The sequence below is a fragment of the Phyllostomus hastatus genome, unplaced genomic scaffold (genome assembly GCF_019186645.2).
Source record: "Phyllostomus hastatus isolate PE091 unplaced genomic scaffold, TTU_PhHast_1.1 phas_scaffold_317, whole genome shotgun sequence".
Taxonomy (NCBI): Eukaryota; Metazoa; Chordata; class Mammalia; order Chiroptera; family Phyllostomidae; genus Phyllostomus; species Phyllostomus hastatus.
The window spans coordinates 16,470,128-16,495,179 of record NW_025334023.1 but is presented as its reverse complement, the minus strand read 5'-3'; the positions used below and the strand labels follow the sequence as shown (position 1 = coordinate 16,495,179).

The following is a 25,052-nucleotide window of genomic DNA, read 5'->3' as shown; positions in this document are numbered from 1 at the left end:
GAAATCAGCTGATAGTCTTATGGGCATTCCTTTGTAGGAAACTTCTTTTCTCTTGCTGCTTTTAAGATTCTCTCTTTATCCTTAATCTTGGGTAACTTAATGATGATGTGCCTTGGTATGTTCCTCCTTGGGTCCAATTTCCTTGGGACTCTCCGGGCTTCCTGGACTTCTTGGAAGTCTGTTTCCTTTGCCAGATTGGGAAGTTTTCCTTCATTATTTGTTCAAATAAATTTTCAATTTCTTGTTCTTGTCTTCTAGCACCCCTATGGTACAGATGTTAGAGTACTTAAAGTTGTCCTGGAGGTTCCTAAGCCTCTCCTCATATTCTGTTATGATTGGATGTTTATTTCTTTCTTTTGTTCCAAATAGTTGATTTGAGTCCCAGTTTCCTTCCTTTCACTGTTGGTTCCCTGTATATTTTGCTTTTTTTCACTTTGGGTAACCTTCATTTCTTCCTTCATTTTGTGACCAAGCTCAGTTAGTTCTGTGAGCATCTGATTACCAGTGTTTTGAACTCTGCATTGGATAGGTTGTCTATTTCTTCATCGCTTAGCTCTCTTTCTGGAGTTTTGATCTGTTCTTTCTTAGACCATATTTCTTTGTCTTGGCACACCTGTTATGTTGTAAGGGGGTGGGGCCTTAGGTATTCATCTGGGTGAGGCAACCCTCTTTGCAGCATTGTGGTGCTGTCTGTGGGGGAGGGGTCAGAGAGTGAATAATGCTGCTTGCTTTATCTGCTCTAGCCCCACTTTCCAATGAACTCTCCTATGAGACTGGAAGTTTCTCTTACCAGCACAACCCCAAAATATTTTGCAGTTAGCTTTGAGTCCTTAGTTTCCCATTCAGCCAGCCCCACCTGGCTGTGCATGGTCCTTCCCACTCTGCTGCCTGTCTCCTATCTCTGCCCCTCCTGCCAGTCTGGGTGAATGTTTCTTCAACTCCTTGATTGTCAGAGTTCCATGCAGTTTGATTTTCTGGCACTTCTGGTTGTTTAATGCTTTTAAATTGGTTGTTATTCTTCTTTTGGTTGTGGGAGGAAGCGGAGCATTTCTACCTATGCCTCCATCTTAAATAGAAGTCCTGAATGTTTTATTTTTAATTGTTCATCCTTGTACAACCTAACACATCATCTTAAATGAACATTGAACTAAGTCAGAGATTTTTAAAGTATGGCCCAGGAACCAGAATCAGCCGCAGCATCTTATAATTTGTTAGATATGCAAACTCCCTGGCCCCACCCCAGACCTACTGAATCAAGAAACTCTGTGGTTGAGGCTTAGCCCATCTGTGTTCTAACAAGACCTACAGGTGATTCTGGTGTACCTACCGGGCTAAGTCAGTGTTGATGTTAATCTCTGAGAACGATCCCTTCTCAGAAAGGAAACACAGCACAGCTGGAAAGGGAAGTCTCTTTCTTCTTCCTCCATCTCCACCCCTTCCTGAATTTGGAACTTCCAGGTAGAGATACAGAGAATCACTTTTGGGTGCTGGGAGCAAACAGGATCAGACAACAGAGGTTCCTTGAGGACAAGCACTAACTGGAAGGTAAGGAAAGTGAGTTGCACAAAACCAGGTTACCTTGCTTCTGGTGCCTGTTTGCTTTTCTCTCTCTGTTGTTTTCCTAAAACCTTTAATGAAGACTTTAATCAGTTCCAGCCTCATCTCTTGACCCATGCTTGAAAAGAATCAGTGTTCAACAAGCATGTTAATGTGGAGCAGCCTTACCTGAGGTTACCTCGATGGTGACTGTAATTATTCAGAAAAGCTTCAAAAGAGCAGAACTGGACTAAGAACAGCCCTCTGTATCCAGCAACTCCCCTCTAGAGCACCTTACAGGTTCTGAGCTTTACTTCTGTTAATGAAAGAGGCTTCATTTTCATTCATTCAAAGGTCTGCAGTTACCACAGTGACTGCAGTTTACACCCACCCTCCTAATACAGCCATACATACATAGTTGTGCTATTTGCAGAAATTTTTTAAATATAGAATAACAAAAATTTACATGAAATAATTTTAAGTTATAATACAGAAATAGTTTCTGTTAATTTTCATATTCATTAATATATTTAGTATAGTTTTAAAAAAAATTTATGTTCCATCAGAGGAAATGTTATTAAGAAAATTAGACCCCTAAAATTGAGTTGACTTATAAGGATACTTTTATATATACTGAGAGGGGGATTGAGGGGCAAGAGAGCGAAAGAGGATCCCCATGGAATGAAATCAGTTGCACTTATCCTATTTGGGAGAAACGCAGGATGGGCAAAAGTTCTAGGGGTGAAATGATGTTATAAAATGTGTTTCACTCATAAGTAATCACAGCAACTTCTATATACAGTTGGAAAAATCTGTGTCTGAGTGGAAGTGTGTGAACTTGCGCACACATGTGCATGAGAAGAGGTGAGAAGAAAGTCCAATATTCCCCTCCATCCCAGAGACTTTGCAATCTTTGAGAGGACCTTGTCACTGGAGAAAAACAGCAAGAAAAAGAGGCCATGTGTTTTCAAGGATGAATGATATTCAGGATTTTAAAAATTGTTTCTTTACCTTTTTTCTTCATTTGGTTATTATGAGAAGCTGGTCTGAGGTAAGGGCTAGGCTAGGCAGAGGAAAATATTGACAAAAAGTTTTATTTAATGGACTTGAGAGGAAAAGTACAGATGGTTATTTTGACTGTTGTCTTTCATTGAGTTGGCAATTCATCCAATTTGTTTTGTGGTTATTCCTTCTCTGTTTGTGGGAGGCTATTACTTATTTCTGAGGAACAGAGAGGAGGAATGCCCCATCTAGAGCCTCTGACCCCAGGAGGCTGCTTAAGTGCCTATTTTCAAGAAACCCAGGATGGGGCTTGGGGGTGAGTGATTAGTGACCCTAAGAATACTGTACTCATGCTGCAGTAGCCACATCTCCCATAGAATGAAGAATGGGGGAAAGCTGGGAGAAGTTATGCCCTGTCTGATAATGGGTGCTTGCCCTCAGAACTAAAATGGGGGCTAAGATCCACACCTCTCTAATCCAAGGGAGCTGTATTCAGGGACACCTGACAGGCATGGCATCATCGAACAAAGAGAAAGTTGAGTTTTAGATGTGTGTCTGGTTGGGTCTTTGGAAAAAAGAGGATCTCAGGACTCAAACTCACTTGTCCCTACTATACCATGCCTAGAGTCTTTACACAACTTTATTGTCTCCCATCATTTCATGGCTCCACTTAGAACCTGAAGGAGTACCTGCCCTTACTCTACAGCAGCTGAGACTCTCTGGACTCTGAGACACTTATTAAAAGCCACAGAGAGGTTTTGGAGCATGGTAGAACTACTTCTGGATTCATATGGGGGGTAGTGGGAGATGCGAGGTGGCAGTGCTGAGCCCAAATGCTACAAATTGAGAGCAAAATGAGAGACTATCCAACTGACTAAATCCCAGTCCCTTGATTGAGTGTTCCTTAACTGAAACGTTTGGCCATTGTCTACTGTGTCTTCTGAGCCAGATTGATAAGCTCCAGGCAGTGGTATTGAGATGTTATTATGGTGAGTCCTGACCATGGGGCTCTTGAAACCATCCTCAGTGTGAGAAAGAGATGAAATCTCCAGTCTGAATTACATTCCAATGTGTCTGTTTCCTATATCATACTTCCATTACACATTTTCAAGGCTTGAAAGCTTTTAAAGGCTTTCCCTGGCTCTTTTCACCTATTCCTGTCTCAAATTTGGGTTTTCTCTCACTCTTTTCCTCTATTTTTATTTCCTCCTCCTTAGGTCTCTTTCATTCCTATCTTTTTTGCCTTCCTCCTGAATGTCCTCTCTCTATCCTTTGTTGTCATTATGTTAATGTAATTAATAACGCCAGTAATTAACCATTAATTAATTACTAGTGCCAACTGATCCATTTATGCCCCTTTTGATAGGTACTTTGTTTTGCAGCTAAAGAAACTGAGGTACCCTCAGTTGACCAGACTAGGAAGCAGTGGGTCTGGGGATCAAACCCAACAGTTTAGCTTCAGGGACTGTGATCTTAGCCATAATGCCATATTTTCACCCTCTCTCTTTCACATTGGGTATTGATGAACAGCAGAAACTTCATGCTAATTCCTTGGATTGGAATTCCATACCAGTCATACCCCTTGAGAGTAATTTTGAAATGTACAGTTTGCCTGTTGTCTCCTTTATTAGTATTCCATTGTCTCTACAACTTTGCTGCCATTCCCCAAGGGATGATCTTTCTCTTGGATTCACTGATTTATTCAGTTAAAGAAAGGAAATTTTACTTTGTGCCAGGCACTGTTTGAACCTCTTTTTTTTTCTGTATCTTCCCACAGAGTTGCTGTAAGCCTATTTTTTCAAATTTCTTTACAACAACATCTCTTTTTTGTACTGCTTTCTGTAAGTTCCTCTCTACTCCTGATGTTTCTTTTGTCTTACCCTCATCTCTGTGCCTTTACTTGGTCTTTGCTTTCCTCTTCCTCTTTCTATTATATAATCCCAAACACTCCATGTTCTGTGAGACATGACTTCCTCACATGTTTGTGAGATCAGTCAGGACAGGACAGTCTTCATTTCAGCTCCGTTGCAATGGATTCACATCAGAGAGATAGGACACATTTTGGAAAACCCCATTTTTGCTGCTTCCTCTCTTAGAAACCTGCATCCTTATTGCTGCATTTGGGGCAAGAACAGGCCACCCCTATTTCTCATTCTGGGATATGTCAGTAATTAGCGCATCTCATATTATGAAAGTGAAGAAGAAGAACAGAGCCCTGGAATGTGGGTAGAGACATTCCAGATCTTTGTACTGAGACCTGGGCCAGACAGAACTAAAAGAGAGGGATTTCAGTGTGATTCTGGTAGATCCCATGGTTCAGTAGGGCCAGAGTAGAAGGGCATATAGGTACACAGTCAAAGCCTGTGGAAAAGATAGAATCTATTCCTTCAAAGCAGAATGTTAATATAAATACTAGATTTCATCAAAGAGTTAATATGTCTCTGAGCCAATATCAAATACCTCCACAATCCAAAAGACTGGGATATCACAGGAGCTAGCCTGGCTGTGCCTTCTGAGTATGCGAGGCACAGGGTTTGTGAGAACAGAACTGCCTCTGTCCAAGGTCAGGGCCAAGGTTTCTGTCTCTTTGGGCCACATTTACTGGTAAGGTCCAGTTGTGATGACTTTATCACCCTCTCTTCAGAGACACTCATATGAACACAGGCCAGATCCCTGGCCCTTATAATAAAGAAGTCACAGGAAGCACAGGACATCCATGAGGCCTATTATAATGAGACTTTGTAGCCAAATATGGAGACATCTGCAGGGGTTTCCTGCTGAGGATAGGTACTGATCTTCTTTACCAAATGGTTCTATGGAGATGGACCACTCCCCCATCCCTCTATTCCAGTGTTGTATATCTCTGCCAACCCTGCTTCACCGTATTATATTCAGAATGATTGTTTAGTTGACATAAAACCCTTAAAGGGCCTGCCAAAAGAATGAATATTTGTTGTACTAATTATCCAGAGAATTAGAATGTTCTTTGGTAGGAATCTGGAGCTTGAATGGTGGATCTGAGAGGCTCATTAACTCCTGCTGTCTCTAGGACCCTCACTCTCTGAATTCAGATGTCTTTGATTGTTTTATTAAGAAAATAGATGTAGCAGGAATAAATTATTCCCCCCAACCCCTGCCCCAGGTACAACAATATATTCCATCCTCACTCCCTTCCTATAACCTAATTCAATTTCAATACTACTCCCATCCCCTTGCATGTAGGTAGGTTTGTGATAATAACAGATGAGATACTCTGTGTAACATAAAAGGTAAAATAACTTCCACCCAGCTTTATTGGGATGCTTGCTCTATGCAGTGAGGAAGCCTGAGCAGTTACATTAAGAGGCTACATGAAGATATTCTAGGTAACAGCCCCAGCTGAGATAACCCATACAGCATCATCTGCCTGAATAGTGATTAGGTAATTTTTTTTGTCTCCACTATATATTCAGTTACCAAGAAATAATCACTGGGTAGGTGTACAGACTCAACAGACTTATTAGACCTTGGATTTTGACCAGAACTACATTTGTATTTGATTCTCATTTGTTTCCAGTCTCACATGAGGTGATGATTATACTTCAAGTGTCCACGTATTCATTAAAAACTCATACCCTGTGTGAATTCAAACAGTATGCATATTCCTTTATTTCTAATGAACATTGGTCCCTTTGGATAAGGACTGGGTAATCATTATGCTATGTAATTTCCATGATATTACCGGGAACTTACTCCTAGGAATATGGCCACCTTTTCAGTCAAGGAATACTGAATCTGAAAATGGTCTCAATCCTAGGAACTTCAAATAGGATCATTAGTTTAACTTTAAAAACAACCCTCAGCATCCTGCTCATTCTTTCTTGCTTTCTTTTGATATCTTAAAGTAGTCCCCTTGGCTTCCCTTCTATCTGTTTTGCCCCTGGGATGCTGTTTATTAGCCATCTCTACAGTTCTAGGCTGGAGCAGATAGCTACCACTGAACTTCCTGAAGCTAGTTCCTCTCATCAGCATATGCCTGAGGACTTTGGAGATTGGTGTATCCTCTTGGCTTTCCTGAGGAACACAATGCCATGACTATTTTTCTGTCTTCATAATATATCCACTCCAAAATACAAATGCCCTTTTTCCACTTAATCCTGTCCTCTACCATCTGACATAGCAATTCAGGCATTTCAGTGTTGCTAACCATGGACCATTACTCTTTCCAGGCTTATAGGAGGTAGCACTCAGCCAATGTACCCAATCTTCTGGTGTCATTGTCAGGGCATTTTATCCTATATCCTGAGAAAGTGCCCCAGACCAATCAACTCATCTTCTATTTTATGTTCTTGCTCCATTGTTCAAGTATTCTCAAAATCCAGTCCTAAAGGGATGCCCATAATCTTTGTAAGTAAATAATGGATAATTCCTCCAGCTTCTTTGGGGTATTTGTTCTTTTTTATGCATGTTAAGAATAGTATAGGAAATGGAGATGCCAAAGAACTTCCATGCACAACCCATGGACATGAAGTAAGGGGGAATTGCTGGAGGAAAGAAAGGTACCTGGCAGAGGGAGGCAAAGGGGGAAAAATAGGGACCACTATATTAGCATAATCAATAAAATATACTTAAAAATAAAAAAAATAAAACCCAAACTAAAGGGAGCTGTGTTTGGCCTGCAAATTAACAAAAAGTCAGACTCATACAAGCTTAAACTATAATAAAATGTATTTTTTTCCTTCCTAGTGGAAGTTAAAGGTAGTGTAGACACCAGAGCTGGTCAACTCAGCAGTTTGAGAATGCCACAAAATATGAAGGTGCTTCCCTTTTCCCTTCTGTTGTCCGGTGTTAACTTCATCCCAAGTCTCTTTCTCCAGTGAGAATAAAGATAGCACTTTTCAACCACAGGATGACTTCCACTGAGTCTTTTTTCTTATTTTTTTTAATTTTTATTTTTATTTAATTTATTGGGGTGAAATTAATAAAATTACATAGGTTTTGGTGTTGCAATTCCATAATACATTTGTATATTGTATTTTGTGTTCACTGCCCTAAGTCAAGTCTCCCTCCATTACCATTTATCCCTTTTTACCCTTTTCTACCTCTCTCAACCCACCTTTCCCTCTGGTAATCACCATACTGTTGTCTGTGTCTGTGAGGGTTTTTTTCTTTTCGATTAATCCCTTCAGTTTTTTCACCCAGCCCCCCTACACTCTGAGCACTGTCAGTCTGTTCTCTGTATCTATGAGTCTGTTTCTATTGTGTTTGTTAGTTTATTTTGTTCATCAGATTCCACATGTAAGTAAAATCATATGGTACTTATCTTTTTCTCACAGGCTTATTTCACCTAGCATACTACTTGGACTTTATTAGTGCAGGTTCACTCAGCTTTTATTAATTCATATTTAATCCAGATCTATAGTAACCTGATAGCAATACTAATCACTCAGAAACAATCAGTAATAATATCACATAAGAGGATTGGGGGATAACAAACCCGAGTCCCAGAGTTCCAGACTGCAGGGCTGAGAGACAGCACTGTGAGCAAGGGAGTTGTCAGTGTATTGCAAGGAAGGATCTCCGGAGCCAGGTGGGCAGCAAGGCTGATGAGGTCCTCAGTCCAGCAGGGCAGAGCTTCTAGCAGTCAATGCCAAGGGAGATCAGCATGGCATGGAGCAGCACTCTAGTGTGTGGAGCTCAGCTCTCTGTCGCAGCAGTGGTTTGGAGCCTGCCTCAGTTATACCTTGAGAGTTGTGTACTCCACCCTTCTGGGTCTCTTGATATATATCTTGGCACCCCTGATGGCAAGTGGGGGACTTCCCCAGGAGCCTGTGTATGGGTGGTCCCTCTTTGCAGACATGGCTGTTCTGCTGATGTGTGCAGATATCTTAGGTGTGTCTTCTTGCCAGATGTGTCTAGCATGACTTAGGTAGTTTTCCTCTTGAACCAAAGTGTCATGGCTGATGGCAGCCATCTTGGTTGACTCAAGTGACTCCTTTTGTTTGATGCACTTTATCCTGTCTTCACTGGACCAATGCCACGTTATTGGTCCTGCTCTCTGCAGTATGGCATAAGGTAGTTCCATTTTTAATTTTTTGAGGAAACTCCATACTGTTTTTCACAGTGACTGCACCAACCTGCATTCCAACTGATAGTGCATGAGAGTTCCCTTTTCTCCACATCCTCACCAAAACTTGTTTGTTGATTTATTGATGATGGCCATTCTAAAAGGTGTGAGGTGATATTTCATTGTGGTTTTAATTTACATTTCTCTGATGATTAGTGACGTTAAGCATCTTTTCATGTTTATTGGCCATCTGTATGTCCTCTTTGGAAAAGTGTCTATTTAGGTCCTTTGCCCATTTTTTAATTGGATTGTTTGGGGAGGCTTTGGTGTTGACTTTTATAAATTCTTTATAAATTTTGGATATTAACCTCCTATCAGATATATCATTTGTGAATATGTTCTCTCATTCAGTGAGTTGTCTTTTTATTTTGTTGATGGTTTCCTTTGCTGTGCAAACTTTTGCTATAGCAGTTTGATATAGTCCCAATTATTTATTCTTTCTTTTGTATCCCTTGCCCAAAGCAATTTATCAAAAATTTTACTTTTTGATAAAAATTTTACTTAAAGAAAAAAGTCCAAGATTTTACTGCCTATGTTTGCTTCTAGGATTTTTATGGTTTTGAGTCTAACATTTAAATCTTTAATCCATTTTGAGTTTATTCTTCTATCTGGTGTAAGAAGGTAATCTAGTTTCATGTTTTGTATGTATCTGTCTAATTTTTCCCAACACCATTTGTGAGTAGACTGTCTTTACCCCATTGTATGTTCTTGTCACTTTTGTCAAATATTAATTGATCATGAAGGCATGGGTTTATTTCTGGGCTCTCCATTCTGTTCCATTGATCTATACTGTTTTGATGTATACTCTTTTTATGCCAGTACTATATGCTGTTTTGATTATTTTTGCCTTGTAGTTATAGTTAGGTAGCAGGTAGTATGATACTTCCAACTTTGTTCTTTCTCAAGATTGTTATGAATAGCTTTATTCTTAATCAGGCCAAATGTCTTCCTGGCTGGGTTTTGCTTGGACTTAAGGAAGTCAGTAGAGGAGGCAGAGTAATCCTGAGGTGGTTCTCTTTTGAGCCTTAGGGGAGAAGCAATTTCAGGATGTAATTACATACAATAAACCATGTGTACTTAAAATGTACAATTTTAAAATTCTATATATATATATGCCATATATATATATATATATATATATATATATATATACTATATAATCACATGAAAATCCACCACCTGCAAAAGTTTTCTTTCCACTTTTGTCTTTGTATTGTGGTAAGAACACTTCACATGAGATCTACCCTTTTAATAAATTTTTAAGTATGCAATACAGTATTTTTAATGATACATACAATATTGGACATCAGATCTCTAGAATTTATTGCATCTAGTTAATTCACTCTTTGCAGTTATGATAAATATGGGTTTTAAAACAAATCCAAATACAGGTTTTTCATTGCTGCTATGTAGGAATAAATTCAAATTTAAATTGAACCTTGCTCAACTTATTAGCTCCAGGGTGATTTTTAGTAAATTCTTTGGAATTTCTATTCTCATAATCACATCACCTGTGAATACATACATATTTATTCCTTTCCAATATATGCCTTTTATTTCTTTTTCTTGATTTATTACACTAGTTAGAACTTCCAGTCGAAAAGAGTGGTGAGAGAGGACATCTTGCTTTGTTCTGATATTAGAAAAAAAGAATTTAGTTTCTTGCTATTAAGTATGATATTAACTTTAGATTTTTTATTTTTAAATTTTACTTATTTTTATTATTATTTTTAATCCTTACCCAAGGATATATATTTTTTGAGAGAGAGAGGAAGGATTTGAGAGAGAGGAAGAGAGGGAGAGATGAAATGTCAATCGCTTGCCTTTTGTATGTGCCCAATTGAGGATTGAACCTCCAATCTAGGAATGTGCAATGGAACCCACAACCTTTTGGTAAATGGGGCTCCACTGCAACCAACTAAGCCATTTGGCCAAAGCAAGAAGAGCAATCTTTTTTAAGAATGCTCTGCCATTCTTCATATTTCAAACGCCATATCTGGCATTCTTTATATTTCAAAAGATTACTTTTCCTCTCCCCCTGCCAGAAGCATGAGTAGAGTTTTTCAATATTTGCTGTGAGAACATAGTATAGTTCTTAGAAGTAAAACTTTCAGTAGTGTGAGGCCCTTTCTATAACTCTGTAACTGGGTCTCTCTGGAATTTTTAACTCTCAGACTTATCGACTTTGAGTTTCTAACAGTTTATCAATGGCAATTTAGGTTTTCCTATACTAGCACTGGTTCCCATGCAGGTTTCTGTTGGTGGATTTATCTGAGTCTCTCCAATCTGGGGAGGCAGTAGTTCACTTGTGACTTCACTTCTCAGATGGCTTTCAGAGTTGTTGACTTTTCAATTTTTTAGTCTTTTACTTGTTGTTAGGACAGAGTGTGATTTCTAAGGTTCTCACATGCTGCACCAGAAACCGGAAGTTCTAAGTGGCTATTTTGAAGGTTTTAATTCTTTCTTGAATTGGCAATTACAACTCTATTTGAATATCTTTTAATATTTGCTCTAGCATTTCAAATATACTTCTTTGTCCACCTTCAGTAATACTATACCACTTTACATCTAGTACTAAAACCAATTCCTCTTTCCCATGTCTGTGACATTGCTACTATACATTTCTTTTTTACACGTGTCCTAAATGCATAGTATGTTGTTACTATTATAGCCTTAAACAGCTAGTTATTTAAAAAAAATAAAATGCGATAAAAAACTTATATTTTATCTTTATTGAGTGTACATCCAGACTCCTTTGTTTCTTTGTGTAGGTCCAAGTTCTTCCCATCACTATACATGGTACTTTTGTCTGAAAAACTTCTTTGTGTATTTCTTGTAGATTAGATATGCTGGCACTGAATTCTCTCAAGTTTTTCTTTGTTTGGAAAATTCTAATATCACTTTCACTTTTGAAAGATATTTTTACTGGATATAAAATGGTAGATTAATGGTTATTTTGTTTGAAAACTTTAAAAATGTCATTCCATTGTCTTCTTACTTGCATGGTTTCTACTATAATTCTAAACTTATTCCTCTATATGTCACCTTTTTTTTTCCTGTAACTCTGGTTGCCCTCAAGAATTTCTCTTTGTTAGTGATTTTCATTCATTGGAATATGACTTGCTTAGGTGTGTTTTATTATTGTTAGTTTGTTTTATATTTTTCTTGTTACATATTATCTAAGCATTATTGATCTCTTTTTTAGTGTCTGTCACTAATTTTGGGAAATTATCTAAAATTATTCTTTTAACACCACTCAGCCATAAAAAAGAAGAAAATTTTGCAACAGTATGGAAGACCTGGAGAACATTCTGCTAGGTGAAATAAGCCAGTCAGAGAAAGACAAATACTGTATGGTTTCACTCATCTGTAGAATCTAATGAATAAACTGAACTAATAAGGAAAACCAGCACAAACTCAAAGATGGAGAGCAAGATGACAGCTAGTATGTGGGGGATTAGAGGTGGAGGGATTGAGCAAGAAGGTAAAAGGACTCATGGACATGGACACCAGTATGGTGATTGCTGGAGGGAGTAGGTAAAAGGTGACTAAAAGGTAATGTAAAAAAGTACAATAAATAATTAAAAATAAAAGCAAAAATAATAAAATAATATAAAGTAATTCCTTTGAATGTGTTTCTGTCCTGTTATCTTTTCATTTTTCTTTTGAGAGTCTAATACCACAGATGTCACATGATTCAATGTTGTTTTGCTGTTCTTTGATGCTCTGTTCTGTTTTTACTCTGTATTTCTCCTACTTGGGTTTAGATTGTGTATTTTTATTGACCCATCTTCATAGTCACTGATACTTTTTTTGGTTGTATTGCATCTATTACTGTGTATTCTATTTATAGCCTACATTATTCTTACAGTTTTCATCTCTCTCCTGAAATTATCTATCTTACATGTTGTCTACATTTTTCATCAAAGCCTTCACCATACTAATCATAGTTATTTTAAATTCCTTGTCTGATAGTTTGAACATCTGTGTTGTATATAAATTGTGGTTACCAAAGTTAGAGTGTAGTCATTCCATGGACATGATAGGCTTCCACTGCCTTTAGTTCTGGTTTTCTCAATCTCAGCACAGTTAGCACACTGGGCTTGATGAAAACAAAAGTCTCCAGATATTGCCAAATGTCTCCTGTTTGAGAGAGGGTAGCCTCCCATTGAAAACCACTGCTTTAGAGATACTTGCTTTCTGGTTTGGCTCTGGGTCCTCTCTGTTTATGCTGCTTTGCAGAGAGAGACTATCTCTTATCTCTCCAGCTGCATTTCCCTATAATATAGGGCTAATATGCCTATGATCCTTAGGGTCTTTGCATGCTCACCTTAGTCCACATTTAGTTTTTAACAGTTATTTAAAATTACTTTGTTTATCTCTCTACCTATTTATATGGCCTCTGGTGGAATTTGCCCCAGATAAATATACACAGGTTCAGTTTATCTCTGTGCTTGTCTCTGTCTCTATCCAGAATTTGACTTAGTTGGTTTTAATATATTTATTTATTTATTTATTTATTTTTAGAGAAAGGGGAAGGAAATGAGAGAGAAAGGGAGAGAAATATTAGTGTGTGGTTGCCTCTCACATCCCCCCACTGGGGACCTGGCCCACAACCAAGGCATGTGCCCTGACTGGGAATCAAACCAGCGACTCTTTGGTTCTCAGGCTGGCACTCAATCCACTGAGCCACATCATCCAGGGCTGAATCAGTTGTCTGACTTGCTAACTCAATTCTCTAATGGCTTCAACAAAAGTCATTAACTTTTAGTTTAACAGTTTTTCTTTACAGCCTTTTACATTTCTGAACTAAAGTGGGAAGACCTCATTATCCTTACCATGCCCCTGAATGTCTCAATAATGCCCTAAATGGTTGTGAAGTTTTTCACTCAAGAACAGATTGAACATACCACATGACAGTTAATTTTTATGTTTTAGTAACTTTTAATGTATAACTGCTTCTTAACATTTTCCTCTAAGACACTGGTGGCAAATACAAGGCTCATGGGTCAAATCCACCCCTCCACTTTGTTTTATCTGGCCCTCCACCTTGTTTCTACCTGGCAGCAGGACCAAACTCTCATTTAACTGTTAAGAGTAGTTACATTTATACAGTCCTAAGATTACATTTGGCCCTTTGAAAGTAACCACAAGGCTGATATGACCGCCAGTGAAAATGAGTTTGACACTGCTGCCCTTAGAGACTTCTGGCCAAGATGGAGGCAGAAAATTGAACTGTATGGAAGTCTGACAACCAATGAGTTAAAGAAGAAACATTCATTTAGATTAGTAGGAGGGGTGGAGATAGGCTGCTGGAGCAGAGAGGATACACTGCAAGGCTGTGGCTGGTGGACCAGGGTGGTCCCATATTTTCATGCAGATAAACCTGGAAGAACTACTGAGGAACAAGACAGACTATACGACCCAGGGCTCCAGCATGGGAAACTACAGCCTCAAAATCTCTGGCTGTAAAAACCTGTGGGGTTTGCAGTGGTGGGAGAAACTCCCAGCCTCTCAGGAGAGTTCATTGGAGAGACCCACAGGGTCCTAAAACATACACAAACCCACCCACCTGGGAATCAGCACCAATAGAACCTAATTTGCTTGTGAGGAGTGGGAGAAGAGACTGAAAGCTGGACATGAGCCAAGCAAGTGGCATTGTTCTCTCTCTGACCCCTCCCCCACATACAGCACCACAACACAGTGATGTGGATTGCCCCACCCTGGCGAGTACCTAAGGCTCCACATCTTACAATGTAACAGGCTCACTGAGACAAAGAAATATGGCCTGAATGAAAGAATATATCAAAGCTCCAAAAATAGGACTATGCAATGAAGAGATAGCCAACCTATCAGATATACAGTTCAAAACACTGGTAATCAGGATGCTCACAGAAATGATTGAAATATGGATGCAATATAGAGGAAGAAGTGAAGGCTACACAAAGTAAAATAAAAAAAAATATACAGATAACCAACAGTAAAAGGAAGGAAACTGGGATTCAAATGAATGATTTGGAGCAGAAGGAAAAAATAAACATTCAACCATAATAGAATGAAGAAACAAGAATTCAGAAAAATGAGGAGAAGCTTAGGAACCTCCAGGACAACTTTAAGCACTCCAAAATCTGAATCCTGTGGAGGCCAGAAGGAGAACAGAAAAAGGAAGAAATTGAAAACTTATTTGAAAAAATAATGGAGAACTTCCCCAATCTGGCAAAAGAAATAGACTTCCAGGAAGTCCAGAAAGCTCAGAGAGCCCCAAAGAAATTGGACCCAAGAAAACACACACCACGGCATATCATAATTATACTAGCCAAGATTAAAGATAAACAGAGAATCGTAAAAGCAGCGAGAGAAAAGAAGACAGTTACTTACAAAGGAGTTCCCATTGGATTATCAGCTGATTTCTCAAAAGAAATCTTGCAGGCAAGAAGCGGCTGAAAAGAAGTATTCAGAGTCATGAGAGGCAAGGACCTACATCCAAGAGTACTCTATCCAGCAAAGCTATCATTTAGAGTGGAAGGGCAAATAAAGTGCTTCCCAGGTAAGGTCAAGTTAAGCAGTTCATCACCACCAAGCCCTTATTATATGAAATGTTAAAGGGATTTATCTACGTAAAAGAAGATAAAAAATGTGAACAGTAAAATGACAGCAAACTCACAATAATTAACAACCACACCTAAAACAAAAACAAAAGCAAACTAAACAAACAACTAGAACAGGAGCAGAAACACAGAAATGGAGATCACATGGAGGGTTATCAAAAAGGGAATGGGAGGTGGAGAGAAGGGGATATGGTACAGAGAATAAGTAGCATAGATAGTAGGTAGAAAATAGAGGCCCTGGCTGGCGTAGCTCAGTGGATTGAGCGCGGGCTGCGAACCAAAGCATCACAGGTTCAATTCCTAGTCAGGGCACATGCCTGGGTTGCAGGCCAAGGCCCCCAGCAATCACACATTGATGCTTTCCTCTCTTTCTCCCTCCCTTCCCTCTCTAAAAATAAATAAATAAAATTGTTAAAAAAAGAAAATAGAAAGGGGGAGGGTAAGAATAGTATAGGAAATGTAGAAACCAAAGAACTTACATGTATGATCCATGGACATAAACTAAAGGGGAGTAATGTGGGTGGAAGAGGGTGTGCAGGGTTCAGGGGACTGTAGGGGGGGAATGGGACAACTGTAATAGCATAATCAATAAAATATATTTTTTAAAAAAGAAAAGAAAAAACTGTGATAGTTTTGGAGAAAATATGACCCATTTGCTATGACTAGGGATGAGTTCAAGACCTCTGATTTCTTTGTAAAAGAGATAATATATATGAAACATACTGGATTTCTAATAGAGAACTGAGAAGTAGTGCTACAAGCAAATGTTGGCAAACAGTAATGCATGTTACCATTCTGTAGGACTCTCTTTGTGCCTTACCATCCGATTCAAAACATTACCTGTCCTGCTGTAGTGCATAGGGATATATGTGAGATAAGGCTGAAACTCAACTCACATGTGTAGGGGTAAAGCATACTCTTTCTTTTTATTTTCTCAGGAGCATGAGTTCTGCTTGCAGGCTGGGTTCCCCCAATGAGTTCACCTGCTCCATCTGTAAGGGCTACTTCACAGACCCTGTCACCATTGCCTGCGGCCACAGCTTTTGTGCTCCCTGTCTTTGCCTCTGGTGGGAAGATACCCAGGCTCCTACTCGCTGCCCTGTGTGCAGGGCAGTATCACTGCCAATGGACTTCAAAAGCACTATTTTAGCTAAGCAAAAAGTTCTTCCTGCTGGACAGTCAGTTTTCTTTCAGTCACCAAGCTCTGCCGAGCAGATCTGTAAGATACACCAAATAATGAAGATCTTCCTCTGTCCAGTTGACAAGATCCTGCTGTGTGTGCTCTGCTGTTATTCTCAAGATCATGTCACTCATAGACACCATCCTGTACAGCAGATTGCTGATCACTACCGGGTAAGTAACGCCTCCAAATGCACTTGGAAACATGTTAGACCCTGTATCTACTAGGCAAGAGGAAAACTACATTGATTGTTATCATTAGTTTCTGCAATGAGTAAATAAAATTTCAGAATACCATGTGCCAGACACTGTTCTAAAAAAACTGGAGATAAAGCAGTGAAGAAACTAGGCAAATGTCTTTGTCTTCCTTAAGTTTAAATTCTGTTGGCCTGACGGAGAGGAGTAGGATGAAGTTGATGAGTATTAGGGTGCTGGTATTTCAGTGTAAGTAACATGGTAGGTAAACCTAGTGACAGTGACAACCATTGGCTACTACAGCAGTGATTACAATGAGCCCATTCTAATGGGAGCAGGTTTAGAAACACTGGCCAATATATTTTTAAAGGGCCTTAGAAACACTAAAGGCTAACATTTAAAAATTAAATATGAAGCAAGATTTACTTCTCAAAATTGACCAGATTCCATGTAATAGCAGTGCCAGATTCCTCAGACAATGGACACATTTTTCCTAATCCAGGAACTCTATTTTTGGTTGATTTCTCAGATTTGACAATTACTGTTCCAAGGAAAATCAATGACATTCCTGCTCTCTTTACTGTTTGTCTCATGTCTATACCCTTATATATTTCTGAGGTATAGTCATCCCACCTTATTTGAGGTTGGTATGTTCTAAAACCCCCAGTGGGTACCTAAGAACCACAGGTAGTACCAAACCCTGTGTATATTGTTTTTTCATATACATACATACATACACATACTTTTAGGGCTTCTCGTCGGCCTATCCAAATTGCAAGCATCACTACCCTTGTGCTTTGTTGTTATTAAGTAAATATGGGTTACCAGGACACAAACACTGTGATACCATGACAGTGAATCTTATAATCAAGCAGATACTAGATGATTAACTGGCAAGTAATGTATACAGTGGGGATACACTGGACAAAGGGATGATTCACATCTCAAGTGGGATGGAGCAAAATTTCCCATCACACTGCTCAGAATGGAGCACAGATTAAAACTTAACATTTGTTTATTTATGGAATTTTCCATTTAATATTTTCAGACTGCAGTTGGCCTTGGGTAAATAAAACTATAGAAAGCAAAACCACAAAAAATGGGGAACTACCATATCCGAAATGTACTACTTTTTTTAGTGCTCATATGTATAGTTCTTTTGCAGGAGAATATTCTGAAGCAAATGAAGTCTATTTGGAAAAGCAAACAGAAAAACCAGAAAAGTCTAAACAAAGTGACCAACATATTCAGAGTATGGGAGGTAAGCAGTAGGGGCCCTGTTTCCCTTGGGACCAGCTTGGGGCAGATATCATAGTAATTTACAGTGGAAGAACTTTAATTAAATCATAATATCCCTTTAATGGTTTTTGAGAAAAAGAGCAATAATATATTTCTCTTTAAGAAAACATGCCCTTTAGTGTAGGATCTCATGTTGAACTCACTATGTAAGTAAAAGATTTTTCCTGATTTTTTGTATCAAGCAATATCTGCCACGAATACATCAGCAGGAACAACAATACAATGATCACTGGGAAGGAGGTAGAAATAGAGTTCTGTAACAGTTTAGTAAACTCTAAATGTTAAGAAAACCATTGTAAACAAGTAAAAATCAATCTGATACTAATGTGTTAACAGAATTTATAAATTCCTGGGTATTTGTGGCAGAAAGTTTTGAGGATCAAGAAATGCCAAATCAACAAATCTAGCTTTTGTTGAGGATAAAAATGTTAGTGTAGAAGCTAAATAAAGTCATTAGAACAAGGATGTTTAGTTTTGGATTTCCAAAAAAAAACAGGTAAATTTACACATGTTTAAAGGCTATCAGAGAAAGACAATTTACCACATGATTTCACTTATAAGTGGAATCTAATGAACAAATTGAACTAACAAGCAATATAGAGATAGATCCACAGATAGAAAGTAGGCTGGCAGATAGAAAGTAGGCTGGCAGAGGTGTGGTGGGGTTGAGGGATAGAACAAAAAAGAAAAAAGATAAAGAACTCATAGACACAGACAACAGTGTGGCATTAGAGGGGTACTGGAGATGGAAGAGGGTATAGGGGAGTTAAATTGTAATGAAAAAAAAATACAATAAAAAATAAATAAACCAATGAGCAAACAAATGAATAAATAAATAAAGGCTGTGTGAAAAGAAGGGAAAAGTGTGTTTGAAAAAGTGATTGAGAGCATGAAACAGAGACAGACACACAAAGTGGGGACAGAGAGAGAAGAAGGAGACAGGCAAAGAAGAGAGTGAATATTGTGGGGTAGTAATCTAGAGAATAATGTCTTTGAGGAGACAAGACAGGATGGGCCAATGAAGAGGAGGTAGGTGTAGCCCTGGCTACTAACAGGTAGACAGAGCTAATCACTGGTAAAAACAGAGAGTTTTGGAAATTGCGATCATTTTTAATTTTTTTAAATTTATATTTTATTGTCGTTCAGTTACAGTTGTCCCCATTTTCCCCCTCGTTGCTCTCTCCTGCCCTGTCCAACCCCTGCTCTCAAAGATAATCCCCACCACATAGTCTTTGTCCATGTGTCCTTCATACATGTTCCCCTTCTTTCCCCTCTTATTCCCTCTGGCTCTGGTTACTGTCAGTTTGTTCTTTATTTCCATGTCTCTGGTTCTTTTTTGCTTGTTTGTTTATTTTGTTGATTACATTACACTTTTAGGTGAGATCATATGATATTTGTCTTTCATGGCCTGGCTAATTTCACTTAGCACAATACTCTCCAGTTCTGTCCATACCATTGTGAAGAGTAGGAGTTCTTTCTTTCTTTCTTTCTGCTGCACAGTATTCCATGGTGTATATGTACCACAGTTTTTTATCACTCATTTACCAATGGGCACTTAGGCTACTGTAAATAATGCTGCTATGAACATTGGGGTACATAGGTTCTTTTGAACTGCTGTTTTAGGATTCTTAGGGTATAATCCCAGCAGTGTAATCACTGGATAAAAAAGCAGTTCCATTTTCAGTTTTTTAAGAAAATTCCATACTGTTTTCCACAGTGGCTGCACCAGTCTGCATTCCCACCAACAGTGCACTAGGGTTCCTTTTTCTCCACAAATTCACTAGCACTTGTTTGTTGATTTGTTAATGATGGCCATTCTGACTGGTGTGAAGTGATATCTCATTGTGGTTTTGATTTGCATCTCTGATGGCTAGTGATGTTGAACATCCTTTCATATGTCTCTGGGCCCTCTGTATGTCCTCCTTGGAGAAGTGTCTGTTCAAGTCCTTAGTCCATTTTTTAATTGAATTGTTTGTCTTCCTGGAGTGGAGTCATGTGAGTTCTTTATACATTTTGGAGATCAAACCCTTGCCTGAGGTATCATGGGCAAATATGTTTTCCCATATGGTTGGTACCCTTTTTATTTGAAAGATCCTGTCTGATGTCTTCTTTTTCCTGAGGAAGTAAATTGTTACTTTTTTCCTAGTGGCAAAAAGTCAGTTTGTGAGTATGAGTATGGAGAAAAATGGATTATGATTTAGGTTTAGTAATGAATTATAGGGAACAACTATTTTTTATGAAATTATAGGAAACTATTTTTTTATGAAAATGTGAAATTTGAAGGAACATAGTTGGAAACAATGGTGCAAGGAAATAAATAAATGAAAAGGAAAGGAGGGGAAAAAGGAAAGAAAGAAACAAAATGCGTGCATTTTTTTAAGAGGAAAGGCATAAAGCTATATCTAGTAATTCTGTGGTCTGCATGTTTGTGTCATTCTCCCTCCCCCAAGTCCCTTGTTGCAATTCTACCCACCATGGTGATGGTAATAGAAGGTGGGCCTTTGGGGTGACTAGGTCATGAGGACAGAATCCTCATAAATGTGATAAATGCCCTTATAGAAGGGGCTCAAGGGAAGTCCTTTGCCCCTTCTGCCATCTAAGGACACAACAAAAAAAAATGGCTATTGAGGAAGTGCCTTCTTATCAGGCACCAAATCTGTCAACACCAGTCTTGGACTTTCCAGCTTATAGAACTGTGAGAAATGAATTTCTGTTGTTTAAAAGCTACCCAGTCTCCAGTATTTTTGTTATAACTGTCCCAACAGACTATGCCAAGTATACTATACATAACACATAGACAATAGATGGTAAGGGAAGAATAAAACAATCTGGATACTAAATAACCCAATGCCACTGCAGGGTGTTCTAGATCTACGGATGGAGATGATAAGGGCTGAGTATCCTAAGGTGTGTCAATACCTCCATGAGGAAATGAAAAGCCATTTAGAGAGGCTGGCAAATGAAGGCATGATGATTTTCCAGCAACTCAGGAGAAATAGAAGCAGCATGGTTCGTATTGGGAAAGTCCTGAGGAGAATATATCGGGAGCTGAAGGAACTATGCTGTAAAGCAGATGTGGACCTGCTACAGGTAAGGACTGAGAAGGATGGCAGGATTCTGAGAACCAGCCTGCTTGGAAATCATTGATATCACCTGAAGTTTGTATCTTGTTTAACCTCCATTTTTACTCTGGTTAAAAAGTTCAGATTCTGCCTCTTCCTGACTTTGTGATGGCAGATTTAGCTCCTCCAGTATAACCTGGAGACCCAGGGTTACTTTGCCTTATACAGGAGAGGAAAAACTATATAAAAAGTTTAGAATAACAGATCCAGACAATTTTTCCTTCCAAATTCTTCTATTATATCAAGAGTTTCTGACCAACTGCAACAGAACAGCTTGTATCTGGACTTTCCAATATATGGCAATAGTCATTCTTTCTATTTTGAAGGTCTATTTTGTAGACCTTCTATTTTGAGGATTTGAAAGCTACATGTTCTTATAAGAACTTTGTGGAAATTTCTCTGAATATCCCTGTTGATTGCAACAAATCACAGACATATTTGTTCACCATAAGAACATCTTCTAGTTTTAAACTTTATCAAGACCATGACTTTATCAACTGTATGTAAATGTGAGACTGAGTTTCACTCTTTGAGGCTAAAGAGCGTGACAAATGAATTTGTCAGAGGAAGAAAGCTGGAGATACTGAATTTTCCAGTCCAATCTTATGTCCTCAAACTAGACTACCCAGATCAGCCATATTGTTCTGAAAACTAAGCAAGGCTTCCTCTCCTTCTGTTTACAGGATTCAGGAGAAATAGTGATAAGGTAAGTTTGCCCCTCTGTTGCAGTAATGGTAACTGTTCCAGAGGTCAGGCTATTTCTTCTAAGATAGACCCACAATTTTAGTGAGGAGGTTTTTCTTTTTCTTTTTTTTTGTATTTATTTATTTATTCCTTCTCTAAAAGACTTCCAGGCTTTATAATGACTATCCTTCGGTAAAATTGAGGGTTGAAGGGGTATGGTTTCAGTTGAAAGGTTTAATGTGGAGCTTGGAAGAAGAAAACTATTTTTCTTGCCTGTAATTTTCAAAATCCTCATTAGTTGAGGGTAATTCCATGTCTTGTATGGGAAAGGCAAATAAACTTAGAGAGGCAGCAAGCAGAAGGATGGTGAGAAGGAGAAAAGGGGAAAATTAAGAAGAAAGAACACCCTATAGAGCTGAGGCCCCCTAAATAATAAAAGTCAGCACATTTCAAAACCTTGGCACTTACTATATTTTAGGAATTAAGTGAGAATTGCTGTGTGGCTCCACTAGGGTAGCTTGAAGGGAGAAGTAAACATTATGAGTGAGGTGATATATTTTCCTGGGATTGATGTGTCAACAGTAGGGAAGCAGGTTATAAAATACACTAACAACTGCAGTATTCCTCAATTTGTGGAGTTATGTTCATACCCTTGAAAGCTAATTGTGAGGATTCTGAGGAAGCATCTTCAGTACATCATGAATGAGACCCTTGAGTCTGTAAGGCAGTGGGACTTTTCCTTTGCAGGAGTCAGTTAGTGCAGCTGTACATGCCTAAGCCTGTGGATCCACAGCTCACTGCATGGACCATCACTGGGATGCTGGAAAGGCTTATCAACTTCCGAGGTGAGAGGCAGTGCTCTGGTGTGACTGCAGTAACATTTCCTACATGAACAGGTGCACATGGATGACCTCTCATTGCTCTATTACTTTTATTCAGAGAACAGGGAAGCAGGTAAATATGCAAACCTTTATAAATAACTTTATAACTCATCTGTGAATTAATTGTCAGAAAAAGCTAATTGAAACCTGTCAAAAACAATCAAATATGACAGTTTGTTATATGATTACTTCCAATGAGTTAAAAAAAACTCTCTGGTACATAAAACTGCATATTCATTCAGTGTATTTCAACTTTTAGTTGTTAACTGTGGTTATATGCAGATGTTCAGATGTTTAGAAGCACTTTGATGTTGTTATTGAAGTGTTTATCTAAATGTAAATCAAAAATCACAAAATTTTAAAAAGCATAACATATTTATAAACAAATTTTTTGAGATTTTTAGGTAAAATCTCAAAACAAATGGAACAGAATTTATTATGAGAAGGACAACTAGAGAAAATGTAGAGAGTGAGGCTGGCAGACAAAGAAGCTGATCTGGGATGGGAGGAGATTCTGATTTGATGGTGCACCTTTAGAAATTCTGGGAGCAACCACTTCTAAAAAGGCATATGTGGATTGACAGTTCATTTTTTGCTTATTTAAATGATGTGCCCTAATATCTTGGGCAAAGTGATCACTATTTAGAAAACAATCATATTTTAAATATTACATATACTGTATTTATTACTGTAATTATATTTATTTATTCATTCATTTATTTATTTTGTTATGGTTGATTAATGAGAAGGCTTAAGTGAGTTAAGGGCCATTTTGCCATTTACTTGGCATCTATGAACTAGCTTCCAAATTACTAATGAGCTGGTGAAGATTAAACCCGAGTATGATATCCTACATCTTTACCTATTCTCAAGTTTACTTTGATTTAGATGTATTATTAAATTTACTTGCCCTGTAGATAGACAAGGAGCCCTTGCTGATCTGTCTCTGCATTTCCAATGGCATACTCTCTATAGTTACTATGATAAAGAGATGTTCTGGAACTGTCCAATACTGACTCATTCATGAAAACTAATTGTTACATATTCTGGGATTTTATGAGCAATTCCTAAATGGTTGTTACCTTGAAAGTAGCCATGGTGGGTTGGGAGTATTCTCAGCTTTATTTCAGAGATTTGGTTGTTAAACCTTTGTCAGAACACTATTGTGCTTGGTCCTGAGAACTTTTAAACTCTGTTCTTTGACTTCACTTTTCTTTTTACTGAAGTATATGTTACCTTGGAACATAGAATAAGCAAGTATGAAGCACATCTGTTTGAAGAACTGAGACAATTGCAGTGCAGTTCTGACAATCAAGACACGCCCCATAACTCTGCAAGTGTAGAGTACACTCCTTCATGGGGAACTCAGACCTTCACTTCTGGCAAGCATTACTGGGAAATGGATGTGGGAAACTCCTGTCATTGGATTATAGGACTTTGCAAGGAATCCTGGGCACGTAGGAAAGATATGCGACTCAGCTCTGAGGGTGTCTTTCTACTTCTCTGTGTAAAGGCGGATGACCATTTCAGTCTCTTCTCTACCTCCCCACTAATCCGCCAATATATTCAAAGACCCCAGGGCTGGGTAGGAGTGTTTCTAGATTATGAATGTGGCATAGTAAGCTTTGTTGATGTTGCCAAAAGTTCCCTCATCTGTAATTTCCTTTCATGCTCCTTCTCTTTCCCTCTCAGACCTTTCATCTGCTATGGACCAAAATGATCAGAAACAGGTCACAGACCTGACCACAGTCTTGGAAATTCCAATAGCTCAGGAGGCTTGTATCCTGGTGACTTCTTGAATGGGACAAATCAGTTATACCTCATTGTCTTTAACTTCATTTTACCTTCAGGAGATATAGTTGTATTATTTTTTAAAGTGGTATATATTTTTTTAAGTATGGACATTTGCTTTTCTATTTTACTTAAATAAAATTAATCTTTCTTACTAAACCATGTAGAATATATGGACTTTTAATTTGCTATCTGAGCTTGCTAGAGGTGAACAATACTTGGGTGTGGAAATCCAGTTAAATGTATAGATGCAAAGCAGAGTATTCTCCTTCCAGAAAGTCCCCTTCAAAATCCAATGTTAGTGAAGATTTCTCTTCTTCCTCTATCAGTTCTAAGTTTATGGAACTAGATTAGGTCACATATATAATATGACCTGAAGGGTAGCTTACATTTTCCCTTTGTAAAGCTCATAACAGAATTTGGGTTGTTTTTTTCAAGTTTGCAAATTATAAGAAGTCAGTCCTCTTTACAGCCACATTCCTCGAATGAAATACCAGGCAAAGGATATGAGACATTTAAAAAGTATTTGAACAAATGAATGCATGAATGTGCATCAATTATTAAAAGCAAAGGCTATAGAACCAATGAAAAATTGCTATGATGTAAACATAATTAGTAGGACAGGAAGTGCTAAGAAATATTATTGAAT

At 38.3% G+C, this 25,052-nt stretch overlaps 1 protein-coding gene across 2 annotated transcripts; it reads left to right on the top strand.

Moving 5' to 3' along the window:
• The first annotated feature begins 16,194 nt into the window (after nt 1–16,194).
• LOC123805651 (tripartite motif-containing protein 77-like) lies at nt 16,195–24,332 on the top strand. 2 transcript variants are annotated; one of them, XM_045818354.1, is made up of 5 exons: nt 16,195–16,605; nt 17,792–17,887; nt 20,785–21,015; nt 22,456–22,576; nt 23,839–24,332. In XM_045818354.1, the coding sequence occupies exons 1-5, from the start codon at nt 16,195–16,197 to the stop codon at nt 24,330–24,332; spliced, it is 1,353 nt and encodes a 450-aa protein (XP_045674310.1). The 2 variants fall into 2 exon arrangements, with proteins under 2 accessions (XP_045674310.1, XP_045674311.1); XM_045818355.1 differs by lacking the exon at nt 20,785–21,015.
• Nucleotides 24,333–25,052: the final 720 nt, after the last annotated feature.